Genomic DNA, 15,716 nt, shown 5'->3' on the forward strand with positions numbered 1-15,716 from the left:
AATGGCTGTGACAGCTTTGTTTCTTCAGTGCATTTGCCTGTCTGCCAGTACATGAACCTAACAATGCTCCTTGCTGTGTAGGAGGTTGTGTTGTCAGGATGTTCTATTCCACTGGCTTTTGTGTAATTTGTCTCAAGTCCATTCCTTCCACTCCCCTCAGCATCCCCCATTCATAATTCTGGGCCAGGTAGATTTGTTGACATGAATGACTACTAGTGAAGTTAGTCAACAACTCTGACCTGAGATCCAATCACTCGCTTTTCTGGAGGGTGCTGGCCAGCGGCTCAGGTTGTCTGGTCCCAGCTGCAGTGGCAGAGAGCACACACAATTATAAAAAATGCTGACCAGTCAGCCTCTACCCTGATGATGGACCTGAGTCTAAGAGAGACATAGAGGGTACATCCTTCCTGCATGCCTACCAGTGTGAAAATGGCACCAGCAGCTAACAGGCAGGCAGAGCTGGCATTACGGTGGAGCAGTCTTATGACACAGACCCACAACCAGACCAGAAGTTAGGTCTAAGCGCAGGCTTTTTCTCTGGAAAGCACCAAGGTCCTGCCTGCATTCAGGACAGCACTGTGGAGCACAATCTGCAGCTGGGTAAGTGGTTAACAGAGTGAGAAACTTCTGGGAAAATGGGGTGAAGGAGAGAAGAGGAGCGATTGAGACACTCCAAATACCACTACCCCTTTCACAGACCAAGAATTGTTCAATTCACAGTCTAATCTTGTCAGAATTGAAGCACTTGCAATAGTAAGTTTGAACAAAATCATTCTTGTTATTCATTGATCCGATACTGCTAATAATCATTGGCACACCAATAGGCCTGACTTATTTTAGACAAATATTCATTGCTTCATGATATGTCTGGAAACAGTGAAAACTCAGAGATTTACCTACAAATGTTGGTCATTGCTTTGATTTACTCATAAGAAAGTGTCATTCAAAGTGTCACAGTAGAATATCACTCATAGCCGAAAAGAAACAATAGAAAATTCATATAGGAGATCTAAAGACTTGGCAGTTATGAACTGACCATTTCCTGAGAGGTCTTATTGGCATTTGTTTGTCAAAGGCTTTTGTCCAGATTTAACACCCTAAGGCTGTTGGAGGGGTTGGAGGAAAATGAGAATAGTTGTAAACCACCACTTTTCTAGGGGTGGACCCTCAGTCTACTCCAACGGTGAAAACCCTTGACTCAGAAGTCCATACAGCAAAATGGCAGCCGGTTCACAGTTGCTGTGTCCTATTTCTGGCAAGGCGACAATCACTAAAACCCTGCCAGGCAGGCGAGAGATATGAAAGCACAACAATACGCCCTATGCCTGAGGAACACTTTACCAGCCCCTCCTGAATCAGCCCTCCTACAACCCCAGCAAGATCCAGAACTACCAGCCCAACTCATTGCACACCTTCCAGGCCAAGGTCCTGGAGAAAGCCATCGCCTCCCAGTCATGCTTCTGCTCCAACCATAGCACAAGACCACCTTGATAGCCACAACTGACAACATCAGAACCATCCTTGACCATGCTGAGACAACAGTCTTGGTCCTCCACGGCGTCTCAGTGGCCTTCAAACCGTATCACATCCTCATCACCAGACTCCATCACATTTCACATTAGCATCAAAGCAAATACCCTCAAATGGATCACGTCCTTCCTCTCAGGATGAACACAGGAAATCTGCCTTCCACCATTTACATCGGAACCCAAAAGCATCATCTGCAGAGTCCCCCAGGAATAATACCTCAGCCCCACCCTCTTCAATGTCTACATGACTCCTCTTGTTGACATCGTCTGCACACACAGACTCAGAAGAAATACCTCTGCATGGGTGGACACATGATGGCCCACTGCACTTAGACCCTCTCCTACTCCCACCAAGCTTACCCCCAACCTCGGCATCATCCTGGATAGCAATCTATCCATGAAGTGTCAGGTCAACGCAGTAACCTCCTCCTGCTTCCACACCCTCCATGCTTCACAAGAATTCCAGGCAGATCCCTGTCAGCAGCATGAAAAATGGGTAAATCATGCCCCTGTCATCAGCTGACTGGACTATGGGAATGCACTTTACACCACCACTCACCTCCTCAAACGAATACAGACCATACAGAACACGGCAACCAGACACATCTTTGACCTCTCCAAACAGACCAGCATCATACCCACCTCAGAAGCTGCCTCTGGCTGGACAGATGCCAGTTCAAACTGCTGACCCTCACCTATAAATCCCTCCACAACGCCAGTCTCTCTTATATCAACCCCACCTGACCTCCCACCAACAGACCGGAAAACACCAAGCTACCTATCATGCCCTCGCACATGTCCCCACTTCTGAGAAAGCTGCTCTGAAGGTCATTCCTTCTCCTATCATGCTGATAAGTCCTGGAATGACCTCCCACTCCACCTCTGAACCTCCTCCTCGATCAACAACTCCAGGAGGGACTCAAGACCTGGGTCTTTGGCAGAGGCTCACCATACCCAAGTGCCTAGATACCCCCGGGGTGACAAGCCACACTGCACAAATACTGATGAACTCAGCATTTTTGTGGGCTACCCACCAGAAGGTAAATGAGTCCCAGGCCTAAACTTCAATTTGGGTTACGCTTTCTGAGGCAGAAATTCAGATTATAGAATCTATCCATGTGACCAGAACTTGAGTAGATGCCCCTGCCTTGATGGAAACTCTGGTGATGAGCGATGCGAAGGTCTATAAATCCTTTGACATAGGTCCTAAAAGATTCTTCTCATCTGAAAATATGCATATTTTGCATTGATGGCAGTAGAGTCACACAACATTCTTTGCCACACTCATTTTGGCCTCCCAATAAGCACAGGAGGTTCATGGGTGTATATATTCTTTTTGTCTCAAGGTAGGGTTCTTGATAGATTTACAGCAACACAGGGCCCCCACTGTGGGGTTCTCCTGACTCTCCTACATGCCTAACAAATCCTGGTTTGTTTACAGCAGAGTGAATTGTGTGGCGTTTATCTTTCTTGCTTCCATTATTTAAGTTGGGACCCTGTCCCACTGCTAGGACCACAACTCTCATGAATCCTTGACATGCCTGGCCATTCATGATGAGGGCATGTCATCACATGCATGTCATCATGGGCCCGTCACTGTACTCCACTTGGTGGATTTGTCCCAGACATATATTGTGATCTGGTCCAACTCTCACCAGGATGTCCTTGAGACCCCGCACTAACTACAGCAGGAAATCATGTTGGATACTCTCACTCTCACTTTCTGGGCTATGGGATGATTCCCTCCAATGCGTATGTTTAGCATCATTATGTGGGCCATCTCCTCTGTGACACCCAGTAACTGTGGCATTGAGAGCCTTCTTGTTTTGGTTGTTATGTTAGGTATCACTGTGGGTTGTTGTCTTTAATTTAAGACCCGATGGTCACTGACACCACAAACCTGCTGTTAGGGATGAGGACCCCATCAGCCATATCTCAGGTTGACTTGATGTTTCCCCGTTCACAGGACCATGAGATACCAGGTATACCGGCTGCATTTACCCTGGCTACCCTTTGAATCACGATTCCCTGACCTCCCTGATGGAGCATGGTTCTGGTTTAGTCTCATGCTGGTGTATCCAGCACTGTTACTATACCTGGATGACCCTGCCGCCGGGTTTTGATTTGATATTTTTTTGTGTTTGTGTAGCTGTGTGCTCTCTGAGCATGGTCTACATGAAGACATGGCCGTCCCTGTATCTCATAGAGATAAACGTTGTACCCTTTTGTATACATGATACGCTATATACATAGGATATAGCTCGAAATCAAATTATTCGCAACATATACCATCAGAGGAAACTGTACCTGTGGGTGTGAATGCAAACTCTCACATGCTTTGTTTCTTTTTCTGTTGCTAGGTTAGTTCCCTGTTGTTCAATATGTATGCTTGAGTTTATTTTAGCTTGGAGGTAGAGATATAGCCAATGGCTTGAGAGTGGGTATTCTTCTAATTTTATGTAACATGACTCAAGAAGTGGACTCACTGCACATCACCTTGATCTGTCATACACACTAGATTACCACACTGATTGACAGTATGAGTTTATACCATGCACCATTGTCTAAATATAGGATGTCATTTGAGAGCTTTTTCTGTGTTCTTTCATTGTTATAATACTTTTTATTATTTTTCCATAGAGCCGATGGACCCAGAATACACATGAGCCATCGCCATCCTGGTCAGTTAAACATTGTTGTGGCCAGTATATCTCGATTTATTATCACCTTCTCTGAGCAGAGCGATTAATTTTACAAATCCTGATGAATGCTCCTAAACCCTGTTTTAGGTCAACCATGGGCAAAAACATATTAGCCATCTACTAGGATATATTTGATTAAATCCACGAGTCCTCTTGTTTTAACCCTGTCCCAGAAGAACACTGAATAAAACTGATTTGGCCCCCTGGAGATAGTTTTATTCACAACTCTTCATGGCACTCTGCCCCTCACTGGCCCTCTAACATCGCTCATTTCTAAAGCACCTCAGCTCCTCCCTGTTGGGAAGCTGTAGCCCACATCATGGACTTTGCAGTCCAAGTGTGAGTAGGGAACCCAATGATAAAGTATGTCACCCTTGGGTGACTGAAGGTTCTTGTGATAGAAGTTCTCTTTTGACAGTTATATAACACACAACACACACGCACACACACACACACACATATAGGACTATATAGGTGTGTGCATTGCGTTTTCTTTCTTCCATCTTTTTGATCAAAAATACTTTTTGTGAGTTCTAGGACAGACAGGGAGTAGTACGCATTTCTTTGGGCCTCTTCCGCTAGATCCTTTGTGTGAATGTGGCAAAATAGATCCAGACATCATTGCATAAAAGTTGGCACTGTTTTTCACCTTTAAATGCAGATAAAGAGATAGCAATGGGATGTCTGTAATGTATTCTCCATTTAATTCAGAATTCACATCATTTTATCAGTTGTGTTAAAACAATTATCAGAATGGGACCTGCAATCTCTTAACGAAGGTTGTGCATTTCTTTATGGGTTCAATTGGTTCATGTCAGTGGCTGAAGCTTCCCCTTCAAATAATTTCTGCTATTCAGGTCAGGCCGGATGACAATGATGTAACACTTAGGAAGAAATATGCAAACCACAATCCCCATTGAGGATGAGATGATGGTGAAGACCTCCACAGCAACCATGTACTTCCCTTTGGTGTTCTGATAGGATGGAAGGAACAGTGTCCAGACAGTTAAGAAGGTTACCATGCTGAAAGTGATGAGCTGAGCCTCATTGAAGCTGTCAGGCAACTTTCTTGCTTTAAATGCAACCAAAAAACTGGTGAGTGCCAGAAGCGCCATGTACCCTAGGACACACCAGAAGGCTGTGGGAGAACCTTCGTTACATTCAATCACAACTTTCCCAGTCTGGGACTTCATATTCTGTTCAGAATAAGGACGGAACGAGCACAACCAGACTGTGCAAATCAGAGACTGAATAAGTGTGCAAACAAATACTATCATGGCTGGTATCTTTGTTCCAAGTCCACTTCTCAATGGCGTGTTTGGGTGAGTGGCTTGGAATGCCATCAGTACCAGAACAGTTTTGGCCAGTAAGCATGAAATGCACAAGACAAAGAGGATGCTAAATGTGACCTGGCGAAGCATACAGGTAATGTCAGTAGGACGTCCTAGGAAGAGCAATGTGCTTAGAAGGCAGAGTGATAAACTAACTAGAAGAAGGTAGCTCAGGCCCCGATTGTTTGCCTTGACTATTGGGGTTTCACGGTGCTTGAAAAAGATAGCAAAGATTGCGATGGGAACCATGGTACTGGCTGTGGCCACAGCAAGCAAGATGAAACCCAGGGGCTCTTGGACGGAGAGAAACTCCACATATTTCAGGACACATCTATCCCGTTTTTCGCTGGACCACTGATCATCTGGGCACTTCAAGCAGTCAGGTGAATCTAGAACGAGAGACAGATATCCATGAGACAGGACCAGACACACCATCTTGATTTATTCGTTTGGGGTTAGAGTGGAAATATTCTACAGTCATTTTACTGTTAAATTTCTGTCAGCATCTGGTTTTGATGATCTGAGTGAGGTGGCATGGAAAATGGTAAGCATGTTTTACATAAATGGCATTTGAGTGCAGCAGGCTTCCCCAACAAGTATCTTCTGAGCTACTGGTAGCTTTTCAGATACCCATAAGTAGCTTCTGTGTGTATTTCAGCCCCTAAAGTAGAAACTTTGGAGTTTTGGAGTTAAAATAGCTGACATGCAGCTCCTGTGTGGAAAAGCAATCAGTTTGGATTTTGAAAGAGAGAGCAGGTTCCCCTGCTCTAGCTTCCAAAATCCAAAGCAAGTTTCCTATGTGCTCCTCCCCTGTCATAGCAAACAGCAGTGTCCCGGGGGTGGGCACTCTGGGACACTGCAGGAGCCGGCCCTGGAGGGTGGCTGTCCCCAGGGCCATCACGGACTCCAGGAGGGGGGGGTGCGCACCCCCCTCCCAACATGAGTGAAACCCCGGGGTGGTGGTGGTCTCTGGGGCTGCAGGGGCCCCAGCGGGCCCCCGTTATTATTTTTAAGAAATTCCCCGTGGCCTAGCCCACCTACAGAGTCATAAAATGGCTGCCAAAACTTCCTGGTTTGGAGTGTTGACAGCCAATTAGAATGAAGCTTGTGGTTGCGGCAGCCAATTAGAATGAAGCTCATCGTCTGGAAGGGTCGCGACTCCACTGCTGCCCTAGATATCGAAACTTAAATTTTTTTAATTTCTCAGCAACTACTTAACAGATTTACACCATTTAAAAAGAGGTCACTTTCTGAACTAAGCACTACCTTGTTGCCAAATTTGGGATAATTCTGTTCAGCAGTTTCAGCTGTAGCCTTGCTCAAAGTTTCCTATGGGAAATTGATTTTTTAACATTTATGTTTTGAATTTCTCAAAAACTACTGAACGGATTTACACCATTTAAAAAAAGGTCGCTTTCTGAACCAAGCTCTACCTTTTTGCCAAATTTGGGGTAATTCCATTTAGCAGTTCGGAATGTAGCCCGTTTCAAAATGTCAAAATTAACATGGAAAAAACACGTTTTGGGACCCCCCTTTTCTCTCAGCCCCCGCTTGATGAATCACCCCCAATCTTTAAGGATAGGAGCTGACCTGGATAGACTTTTTTTGCGGGAGAGTTTCGCGAAGATTCGTCAAACAACGCCAAAGTTATTAGCAAATCACAAAAAAATCCTATGGAAACTAGGTTCTAACTCTAACTAAATATATATTCACTGAAAAAAACAGGTTTCAGAGACATTATAGTTAGTAATAGGCATTTAAAAAACCTTAGAAATTCACTGAAAAAAACACAAGTTTCAGGGACGTTATAGTTAGGCTGATTTTTTACTCGTTCAAAACCAGAGAAATTCAGCCGTTATAAACTTGTGCCCCCGAAAAGCCCTGCAGATGATGTCACATATTACATCACTCATGACATGGTCAGTGACATCACTGATGACATCACTGATGACATCTCAAATGTAGGGCTGGGCGTAGTTTGCGTAGTGCCACTACGCACACTACGCAAAATTTTGGAAAAAAAAAATTGGAAAACGGGGGCGGGTCCTGAGGGTCCGTGTGCCCGGGCAGGGGTCCCTCGTGCCTGGGCAGACTCCCTGATCTCCCCGGCCTGGTTGGAGCTCCGGAGCCCTGCAGCCACCGGGGCCCTGCAGGTCCTGAGCCCTGGAGCCACGGAGGCATGCAGCCTCAGAGCCCTGCAGTCCCTGGAGCCCTGCAGTCCCCAGAGCCCTGCAGCCCCCGTAGCCCTGCAGTCCCCGTGCCCCAGAGCCCTGCAGCCCCGGAGACCTGCAGTCCCCGAGCCCCAGGGCCCCGGAGCCCCCGAGGAGGGCGGTTCCCTGCCGGGGACCAGATGGGCTGTGTTCCCGGGCAACACCTCCCAGGCGTTCGGGGCTCCCTCCTCCGGCCTGCGGCATGGGAAAGTACCCGGGAAGGGCTCCATGGGTCCTGGGCCCTGCAACCCCGGAGCCCCGCAGCCCTGCAGCCCCTGAGCCCTGGAGTCCTGGAGCCCTGGAGCCCTGGAGCCTCGGAGCCCTGCAGCCCTGCAGCCCCCGAGCCCTGGAGCCTCGGAGCCCTGGAGCCCTGGAGCCCTGGAGCCCTGGAGTCCTGGAGCCTCGGAGCCCTGGAGCCCTGGAGCCCTGGAGCCCTGGAGCCTCAGAGCCCTGCAGCCCCAGAGCCCTCCCACCGAGGCTCGGGGCAGGCAGATTGGCGTCATTTCGGTCCCGGCCATCTGGTCGCCCCTCTCCCCTCGGCCATCTGGTCACCCGCAATGCTTTCCTATGGAGCGACCAGATGGCCGGGTTTCCCTGGAAGTCCCGATGAGGTGCCATTCGCCTCCTGGATCCCAGCCAGGGCTTCAGGAGGTCGGGCACGTTCGCGCCTAGGGCCCCCTGAGCCGTGCGGTGCGCACTTGTTCCCAGAAAGAGGGGTAGCCTTCCTCCGGATTACTAGGGACAAGGTCCTCTGGGACCCCTCTCGGCCTAGCGGTCATCAGCCCGCAGCTAGGCGGGCCAGGATGCCGCCCAGACCTGGGTCCGGGGTCCAGAGGGCCCGGGGAAGGCTTCCCCTGTGCCTCCGGGCCCTGGGAGCCAAGGCTGGGTCCAGTGGCCCCACCGGTCCCCGGGTCGGGTGCTAGGGCCCTGGGCCCTGTCCCCCGGCCTGCCGCACCGCCAAAGGCCCGGGACGGGGTTCCGTGGTGCCTGGGGAGCCTCCCCGTGCTTGACCGGGTTCAGGAGCTCCGTCCGGGGCCCATGAGGGCCCCGGGGACTCTGGCCTCCCCACCCGGGGCTCTGTCCTGGGTCCTGCCGCATGGCAGGGTGCCCGGGGCGGTGTCCGGCAGGCCCGGGGAAGGCTTCCCCTGCGCCTCCAGGCCTAGAAGCCCAGGGTGGGTCCAGGGGCCCCACCGGGCCCCGAGTCGGGTGCTCGGGCCCTAGGCCCTGTCCCCCAGCCTGCTGAACTGCCAAGGGCCCGGATCGGGGTTCTGTTGTGCCCGGGCAGGCCTCCCCTGCTTGTCAAGGGGCCCGGGGGCCCTGGGAGCCTCCATGGCTGGGGCCCAGCTGGGGCTCTGGGCCTCCGGTCCGCCATGCCCCGGAGCCCGCTCACTCCTTCGTTGGGGCACAGGGTGTCCAGACTGCTCCCCTTTCGTGCCCGGCCATCTGGTCGCCTAGATCCCCTCGGCCATCTGGTCGCCCGGATCCCCTCGGCCATCTTGTCGCACGCAATGCTTTCCTATGGGGCGACCAGATGGCCGAACTTCCCTGGTGTATGTGCTTGGCTGAGGAGCCAATGGGGCGAAGCTACCATCTGTGGGATTATGACTGAATGCCTCTAAGTCAGAATCCCCCCTAAACCGTAACGATACCGCAGTGCCGTGGAGCCTCGGTTGGCCTGGGATAGCCGGCCTCTCTCGGGGGGCCGGTGCGTAGAGCCGCTCGCTTGGGGACCGGAGCGCCGACGGAAGGGGGCCGCCTCCATCGCCCTTAGTGCACCGCATGTTTGTGGGACACCCGGTGCTAAATCATTCGTAGACGACCTGATTCTGGGTCAGGGTTTCGTAAGTAGCAGAGCAGGTACCTCGCTGCAATCTATTGAAAGTCATCCTCTGAGCCAAGCTTTTGTCTCTCCGTGCGTGGGTGCCCGCGGATGCCTCCCTCCACCACACCCAGGGGTGGGTCCCTCTGCCGCCGGGTCGGCGGGAGGGACGCGGAGGGGGTAACACGGGTCCGTGGGAGGCTGCCTCCACCACGTGCCCTTCGGCACGGGGGCCTCCCCCTCCTGTCCCTGCCCCACCGGGGTGCGGGGACAGGGGCCACCATCCCTTGCAGGTCAGCAGGGTGACCAGATGGCCCCCTGCTCCCGGGCTGGGAGGTGAGCAGCAGCCACCCGGGGGAAGGAAGCTCCAGAGCGGCTGGGTACGACAGCCTCCAAGGCCATCTGGGTGCTGGGTCGTCCCGGGCCATCTGGTCGCCTGGCTGCGTGAACAGATGGCCCTGCGAGCTGCGCGACCAGATGGCCCTGCGGGCAGGGTGACCAGATGGCCCGGCGGGCTGGGTGACCAGATGGCCCTGCGGGCTGCGCGACCAGACGGACCTGCGGGCTTGCGGCCGGGCTAACTCCAACTTTTGTCCTTCCCCAGAGTTCTGTAAGCCCCCACTACGTGGGGGCTTAATAGTCGAGAAAATGGGCTCTCTGGGCAGGCCGTCAGGGAGTGGACGTGGCCTGGGCTTAACCCTCCTTGGGTCCGGGCGCTGGGGACAGGGCTCCACCGGGGCCCGGGGAGACTCTCCCCGACCTGGCTAGGGTTCGGAAGGTGGGACCGGGCCCAGGGCTTGAGCTCCGTCCGGCCCCGGGGAGGCTCTCCCCAGCCTGGCTAGGGTTCGGAAGGTGGGACTGGGACTGGGCCCAGGGCTTGAGCTCCGTCCGGCCGGCCCCGGGGTGCGCGAGCCCCCCCATCCCGCAAGCCACCAGAGGGTCCGGGTGCTGGGGACGGGGCTCCACCGGGTCCCGGGGAGGCTCTCCCCAGCCTGGCTAGGGTTCGGAAGGTGGGACCGGGCCCAGGGCTTGAGCTCCGTCCGGCCGGCCCCGGGGTGCGCGAGCCCCCCCTTCCCGCAGGCCTCCAGAGGGTCTGGGCGCTGGGGTCGGGGCTCCAGCGTGGCCCGGGGAGGCTCTCCCCAGCCTGGCTAGGGTTCGAAAGGTGGGACCGGGCCCAGGGCTTGAGCTCCGTCTGGCCGGCCCCGGGGTGCGCGAGCCCCCCCGTCCCGCAGGCCACCAGAGGTTCCGGGCGCTGGGGACGGGGCTCCACCGGGGCCCGGGGAGGCTCTCTCTGGCCTGGCTAGGGTTCGGAAGGTGGGACCGGGCCCGGGCAGCAGGTGTGGCTGGCTTCATCCACTACGCCGTCAGAGCGGAGTTTTCTGCCCACCCCTACTCAAATGACATCACTGATGAAATCACTGATGACATCATCCTGTGACTGTGAGTGTTTCTAAAAAATGTAAGATTGTTATATATATATATATACGCCAAGGTGTATTTGAAGAATGAGTGTGTGTATGAGTGTCTGTATGGATGATTTAGTGGGTGCGTGAGTGACTGTATAAGTGAGTGGTTAAACGTATCTTAGTGAATGTATGGGTGAATGACTAATCTGTGTGAATGTCTGTATCAGTCTGTCAGTTGGCGTGTAAGTGGCAGTATGGGTTGGTGAGTAGCTACATGAGTGTCTATATGGGTTAATGATTGGTTGTCTGAGTACCTGTATTGGTGCCTGAGTGTCTGTATGGGGGGGTGCGGGGTGTGACTTCCTGCATGGATATTTGAGTTGGTGAATCAATGGGTGTATGAGTTAATGAGTGCATGTATGAGGGGCTGTATGGGTGCGTGAGTGCACATATGGCTGTTTTTGTGAGTGAATGTATATCTCTGTGGTATATGCCCCATCTTTTATAAAAGTGACAAACATTGGGGTACCATTGCTGCAATTTTAAAAGTAAATTATCTGCCCCTTATTTCAATAAAATTCAGCTCCCCTGTTCTTCATGCACATATGTTATTAATCACCTCCCACCCAACAAGACTCACCACCACACGCCTGCCACAGACGACCATTCTTAAAGTAGACAGTAAGCAGAAGGGAGTGCCAGCCAGCTAAACAGCTAAACATTAAATACAGCAATGATGAAAGAACAAGACAAAATAAATAGAAGGGTGGAGCTCATTCTACATGTAGGGAATGTTTGCTTCACGTGAATTAATGTTTTGCGTACTGAAAAGCTAAACTCCCAATACTAGCAAAGCAGAAGATACTGTTAAAAAAATCCCCATTTTAGGAGACCCAGCTGTTCTTGTTAGTCTTAAAATGCACAAAGCACATGCTAGGACAGCAGACAATCCCTAGAAACGCAAGAGAAGTCAAGTCTAGAGGTAGAGGTAAACCAATTCTGAGTGCAAGATCTGGAGCAGCCCAAACCATGCTTCCAGCAGGCTCAGAGGGGAGACTCCCACCAGACCTGGGCCTGCAGCATGGCCCTCTTCAGCTAATCGTAGGTGAAAACATGACCACGTTTCAGGATCCGAGCAGAAGGAACGAGGGCATTAATCCCTTGTAGAAGGCCAAAGTCCTGCCCTTTCTTACCTCGGTGAGTGCGTAGTTTAAGGTACTGCCGTACTGGCCCGGGGCAGAGTTCATGTATCTTGTCTTCACTAAATCCACTGGGGAGGCAATCACAGTTGTGCAGAATCCAGCACCAAAGGCAGAGGTGAAGTGACAGGAAGAGTATCTGTCATAAGGTTGGACTTCAGCAGCACGTCTTTTGTCGGATCGTAGGTGACCAATTCAGTGCAGTTCACAATGGCATTGCAAGTGATGTTGGGAGCAGCACCTTTCCAGAGGCCCTTCATGCCTTCCTCCCATGCGATGGTTTTATAGGCATCCATGGTCCCCTTGTATCTCCGGCTGGCACTGGTGACGTTCTTCTGGACCTGAAACCTCACCTTCACCATGTCTGTTGGTTGGGCGATGGCCACGGCCAGTGTTCCGGTAGTGCATCTGGCAAGGAGCCTGCTGCCAATGCCAACATGTTCAGACCACTTGGTGTAGAACTTCTTGACGGAGTCATACAGCCCAATCTGGACTGAGCCGAAGCTCATCTGGCACTGCAGCCCGGCAACTCGGCCGTTGTAGAGACTATTGGGAACCTCTGTCTTCACCATGGTGCTGATGGGCCCAAACACATCCCTGTACTGTGCTGCCCTAGAGTGGCTGGACAGAGACTTGCTCTCACCTTGTATCTGGAGTCGGACATTGGCAGTGTCCAGTGGGAAGGTGAACAGGTCAGCGATGCAGGCAGCGGTCCCAGCCCCTACGAACTTCACAGCCACAGTGGGAGGCACATCTGTAGGCTTGAATCCAACCATGTTGATGGACGAGAGGTGATTAGGTTAAAACTTGGAAAAATAAGTTGATGGGAAGGAACCTCAATGGATACAATGTAGTGATAAGACAAGGCAGATGAACTCTGGCCCCAAGTCTTACTCAAGTGTTTCAGGACAAGGTGGTACAGGATCAGGATTCCCTAAGTGTGTCAAAACTTTCTTTCCCGGTAGCCCTGATATTCCATAGGTAAATGTTCAGAAAACAAAGTGCAAATGATCATACTACTTATCCTGGTTACAATAAATTAAAAGGGGGGTTGAGAGAAAGTGGGACGGAGCCAGGGAAGACTGGCGATTGAAAGCAGCAAGATTGGAAAGTGCTGTTTCTGGGTGAGTGGTATATGTGTGAGTAACTACATATGTGAAAGGCAGTATATGTAAGTGTTGGAGTATATACGTGACTATATGTGAGAGTGAGGATTGTGAGAGTGACTGTATGGATGAGTATGTGCTTGTGTCCGTAATTGTATAAGAGAATAAGTATTTGTTAGTATCTGTATGAATAAGTGAGATGGTGTTTGTATAACTATATAGGTGAGTAAATGGCAATATGATTGTTTCTTTGTGTGACTGATTAGGTGTGTGAGTAACTCTATGGGTGAGTGGCGGGTTGTGAGTGTCTGTATGTGTATATGATTGCATATATCATAGGCTGTTTAGATGAGTGACTGCGTTAATTGAGGGACTGTTTTTGTGAGTGATTGGATGTGTGTACACCTATGAAACAGTGAATGGGCATGTACTAACTGGTATTGGTATGTCTATGGTTTCAAGAATGGTAGTCTGTATTTTAGAGTGGGTGTATCAAAGGTTATATTATAGTTATATTATGGTGTGAAGAGGTGCATCAGATATTACGTGGTTGATGTCATCAGTGATGTCATTAGTGATATCATTTGAGATGTCATCAGTGATGTCATCAGTGATGTCACTGACCATGTCATGAGTAATGTAATATGTGACGTGCATTGCGGGGGCGTGAGTTTTTATAATGGCCCAATTTCTCTGGTTTTGTACTAGTAAAATGACAGCCTAACTATAACGTCCCTGAAACCTGTGTTTTTTTCAGTGAATTTCTAAGGGTTTTTAAAGGCTAATTCCTAACTATAACATCCATGAAACCTGTAGTTTTTTCAGTGAATTTCTAAGGTTTCTTAAATTCTAATTACTAACTATATTGTCCATGAAACCTGTGTTTTTTCAGTTAATTTCTAAGGTTTTTTAAATGATCATTTCTAACTATGCCTACATAGGTAGGACATGTGCAGAAAGAGGAAGGAAGGCGCAGAAAGAAGCAAGAAAAATGCAGAAAGAGGCAACAGAGGTCCAGAAAGAGGAAGAAATGTGCAAAAAGAAGCAAAAGATGTGCAGAAGGAAGCAACAGAGGTGCAGAAAGAGGTCTACGTTGACTATACCTTTCCACAGATTCATATAAAGTAGCCTAATCACTAATCCTTCCCCCAAGATGTCTTAAACCTCATTTTTCTCTTGAAGGTTCAATTTTCATCGATTGCTCAAAATGTTAGGCCTACCAAATATAAAACAGCAATCCTAAACATATCATGTTTTAAGTCTCACCAAGTTTGTGAAAGTATGCATGCGAGTGTCTGTGCTTTTACCTAGTGACATATTACATAAAAATAAACATACAAATACTTCAATACCTGTGTTTCACATAACATACTGTAGATTTGTGTACAAAAGGTGTATTCGTTTCTTTCTGCTCATAATACAGGTCACATGGGTATTCAATAGTATATTTGATGGGCTCTATAACACCTATATACCTAAGCCATGTCTACTTGTGCAACCGAATGACAGAGGAGAACTGAAAAGATTTGACCGCATACGGAAGCTACCCACTTTTTAAGCTTCCATCCGCAGATGCATAACACTTATAAGAATATATGTACAAGTAGACATGTACCTCAGTCACGAGAACATGCAGATCTTTAAACTTGACAGCTTCGACTTCCCATTTGAGTAAACAAAAAGAGGCAAGTCAAGTTCAGAGAGAAGTAAGAGAAGTGCAGAAAAAATAAGAGAGGTGGAGAAAGATTAACAAATGTATAAAAAGAGGCAAGAGAAGTGCAGAAAGAGGCAGGAGAGGTGTAGAAAGAGGCAATAGAGGAGCAGAAAGAGGCAAGAAAGGTGCAGAATGAGGGAAGAGAGGTGTAGAAAGAGGCAAGAGGGGTATAGAAGAAAGCACAAGGGATGCAGAACGAGGCAAGAAAGGCAAATAAAGAGCAAAAAAAGTGCAGAAAGAGACAAGTGAGGTGCAAAAAGAGGCAAGAGAGTGAAGAAATAGGCAAGAGACATGCAGAAAGAGGCATGATAGTTGCAGAAACAATAAGAGGTGCAGATAGATGGAACAGGGGTGCAGGCAGATGCAAGAGACGTGCCGAAAGAGGGAAGGAATGCAGAAAGAGTCAAGTTGGGTACAGAAATTTGCAAGAAATGTGCAGAAAGAAGCAAGAGCAGCGCAGAAAGAACCAATAAAGGTACAGAAAGAGTCAAGAGAAGTTCAGAATGAAGCAAAAGAGGTGCAGAAAGAGGCAAGCAAACTGCTGAAAGAGGCAAGAGAGGTGCAGGAAGAGGGGTGCAGAAAGAAACAAGAGAGATGCAGAAAGAGGCAAGAGGGGTGCAGAAAGGGGCAAAAGAGGTTCAGAACGAGGCAAGAGGGATATAGAACCAGGCAAGAAAGGTACACAAAGAGGCAAGAGAGG

At 49.8% G+C, this 15,716-nt stretch overlaps 1 protein-coding gene across 1 annotated transcript; it reads right to left on the reverse strand.

Moving 5' to 3' along the window:
• Window positions 1–12,121: 12,121 nt before the first annotated feature.
• Window positions 12,122–12,997, reverse strand: LOC144798342 (dicarboxylate carrier UCP2-like). Its single transcript, XM_078669177.1, has 2 exons — window positions 12,429–12,997; window positions 12,122–12,327 (listed from the first exon to the last, which is right to left on the reverse strand). Exons 1-2 carry the CDS (start codon window positions 12,970–12,972, stop codon window positions 12,122–12,124), a joined length of 750 nt encoding a protein of 249 aa, XP_078525303.1. The 5' UTR covers window positions 12,973–12,997.
• Window positions 12,998–15,716: the final 2,719 nt, after the last annotated feature.

Source organism: Lissotriton helveticus, chromosome 12 (genome assembly GCF_964261635.1).
Source record: "Lissotriton helveticus chromosome 12, aLisHel1.1, whole genome shotgun sequence".
Taxonomy (NCBI): domain Eukaryota; kingdom Metazoa; phylum Chordata; class Amphibia; order Caudata; family Salamandridae; genus Lissotriton; species Lissotriton helveticus.

Excerpts from the sequence above, each read along its gene's own strand:
- LOC144798342 (XM_078669177.1), bottom strand. The coding sequence starts at position 12,972 with ATGGTTGGATTCAAGCCTACAGATGTGCCTCCCACTGTGGCTGTGAAG. Across the intron at positions 12,328-12,428 it reads CCTCTGGAAAGGTGCTGCTC|CCTGTCACTTCACCTCTGCC; the intron begins CCAACATCACTT and ends ACAGATACTCTT.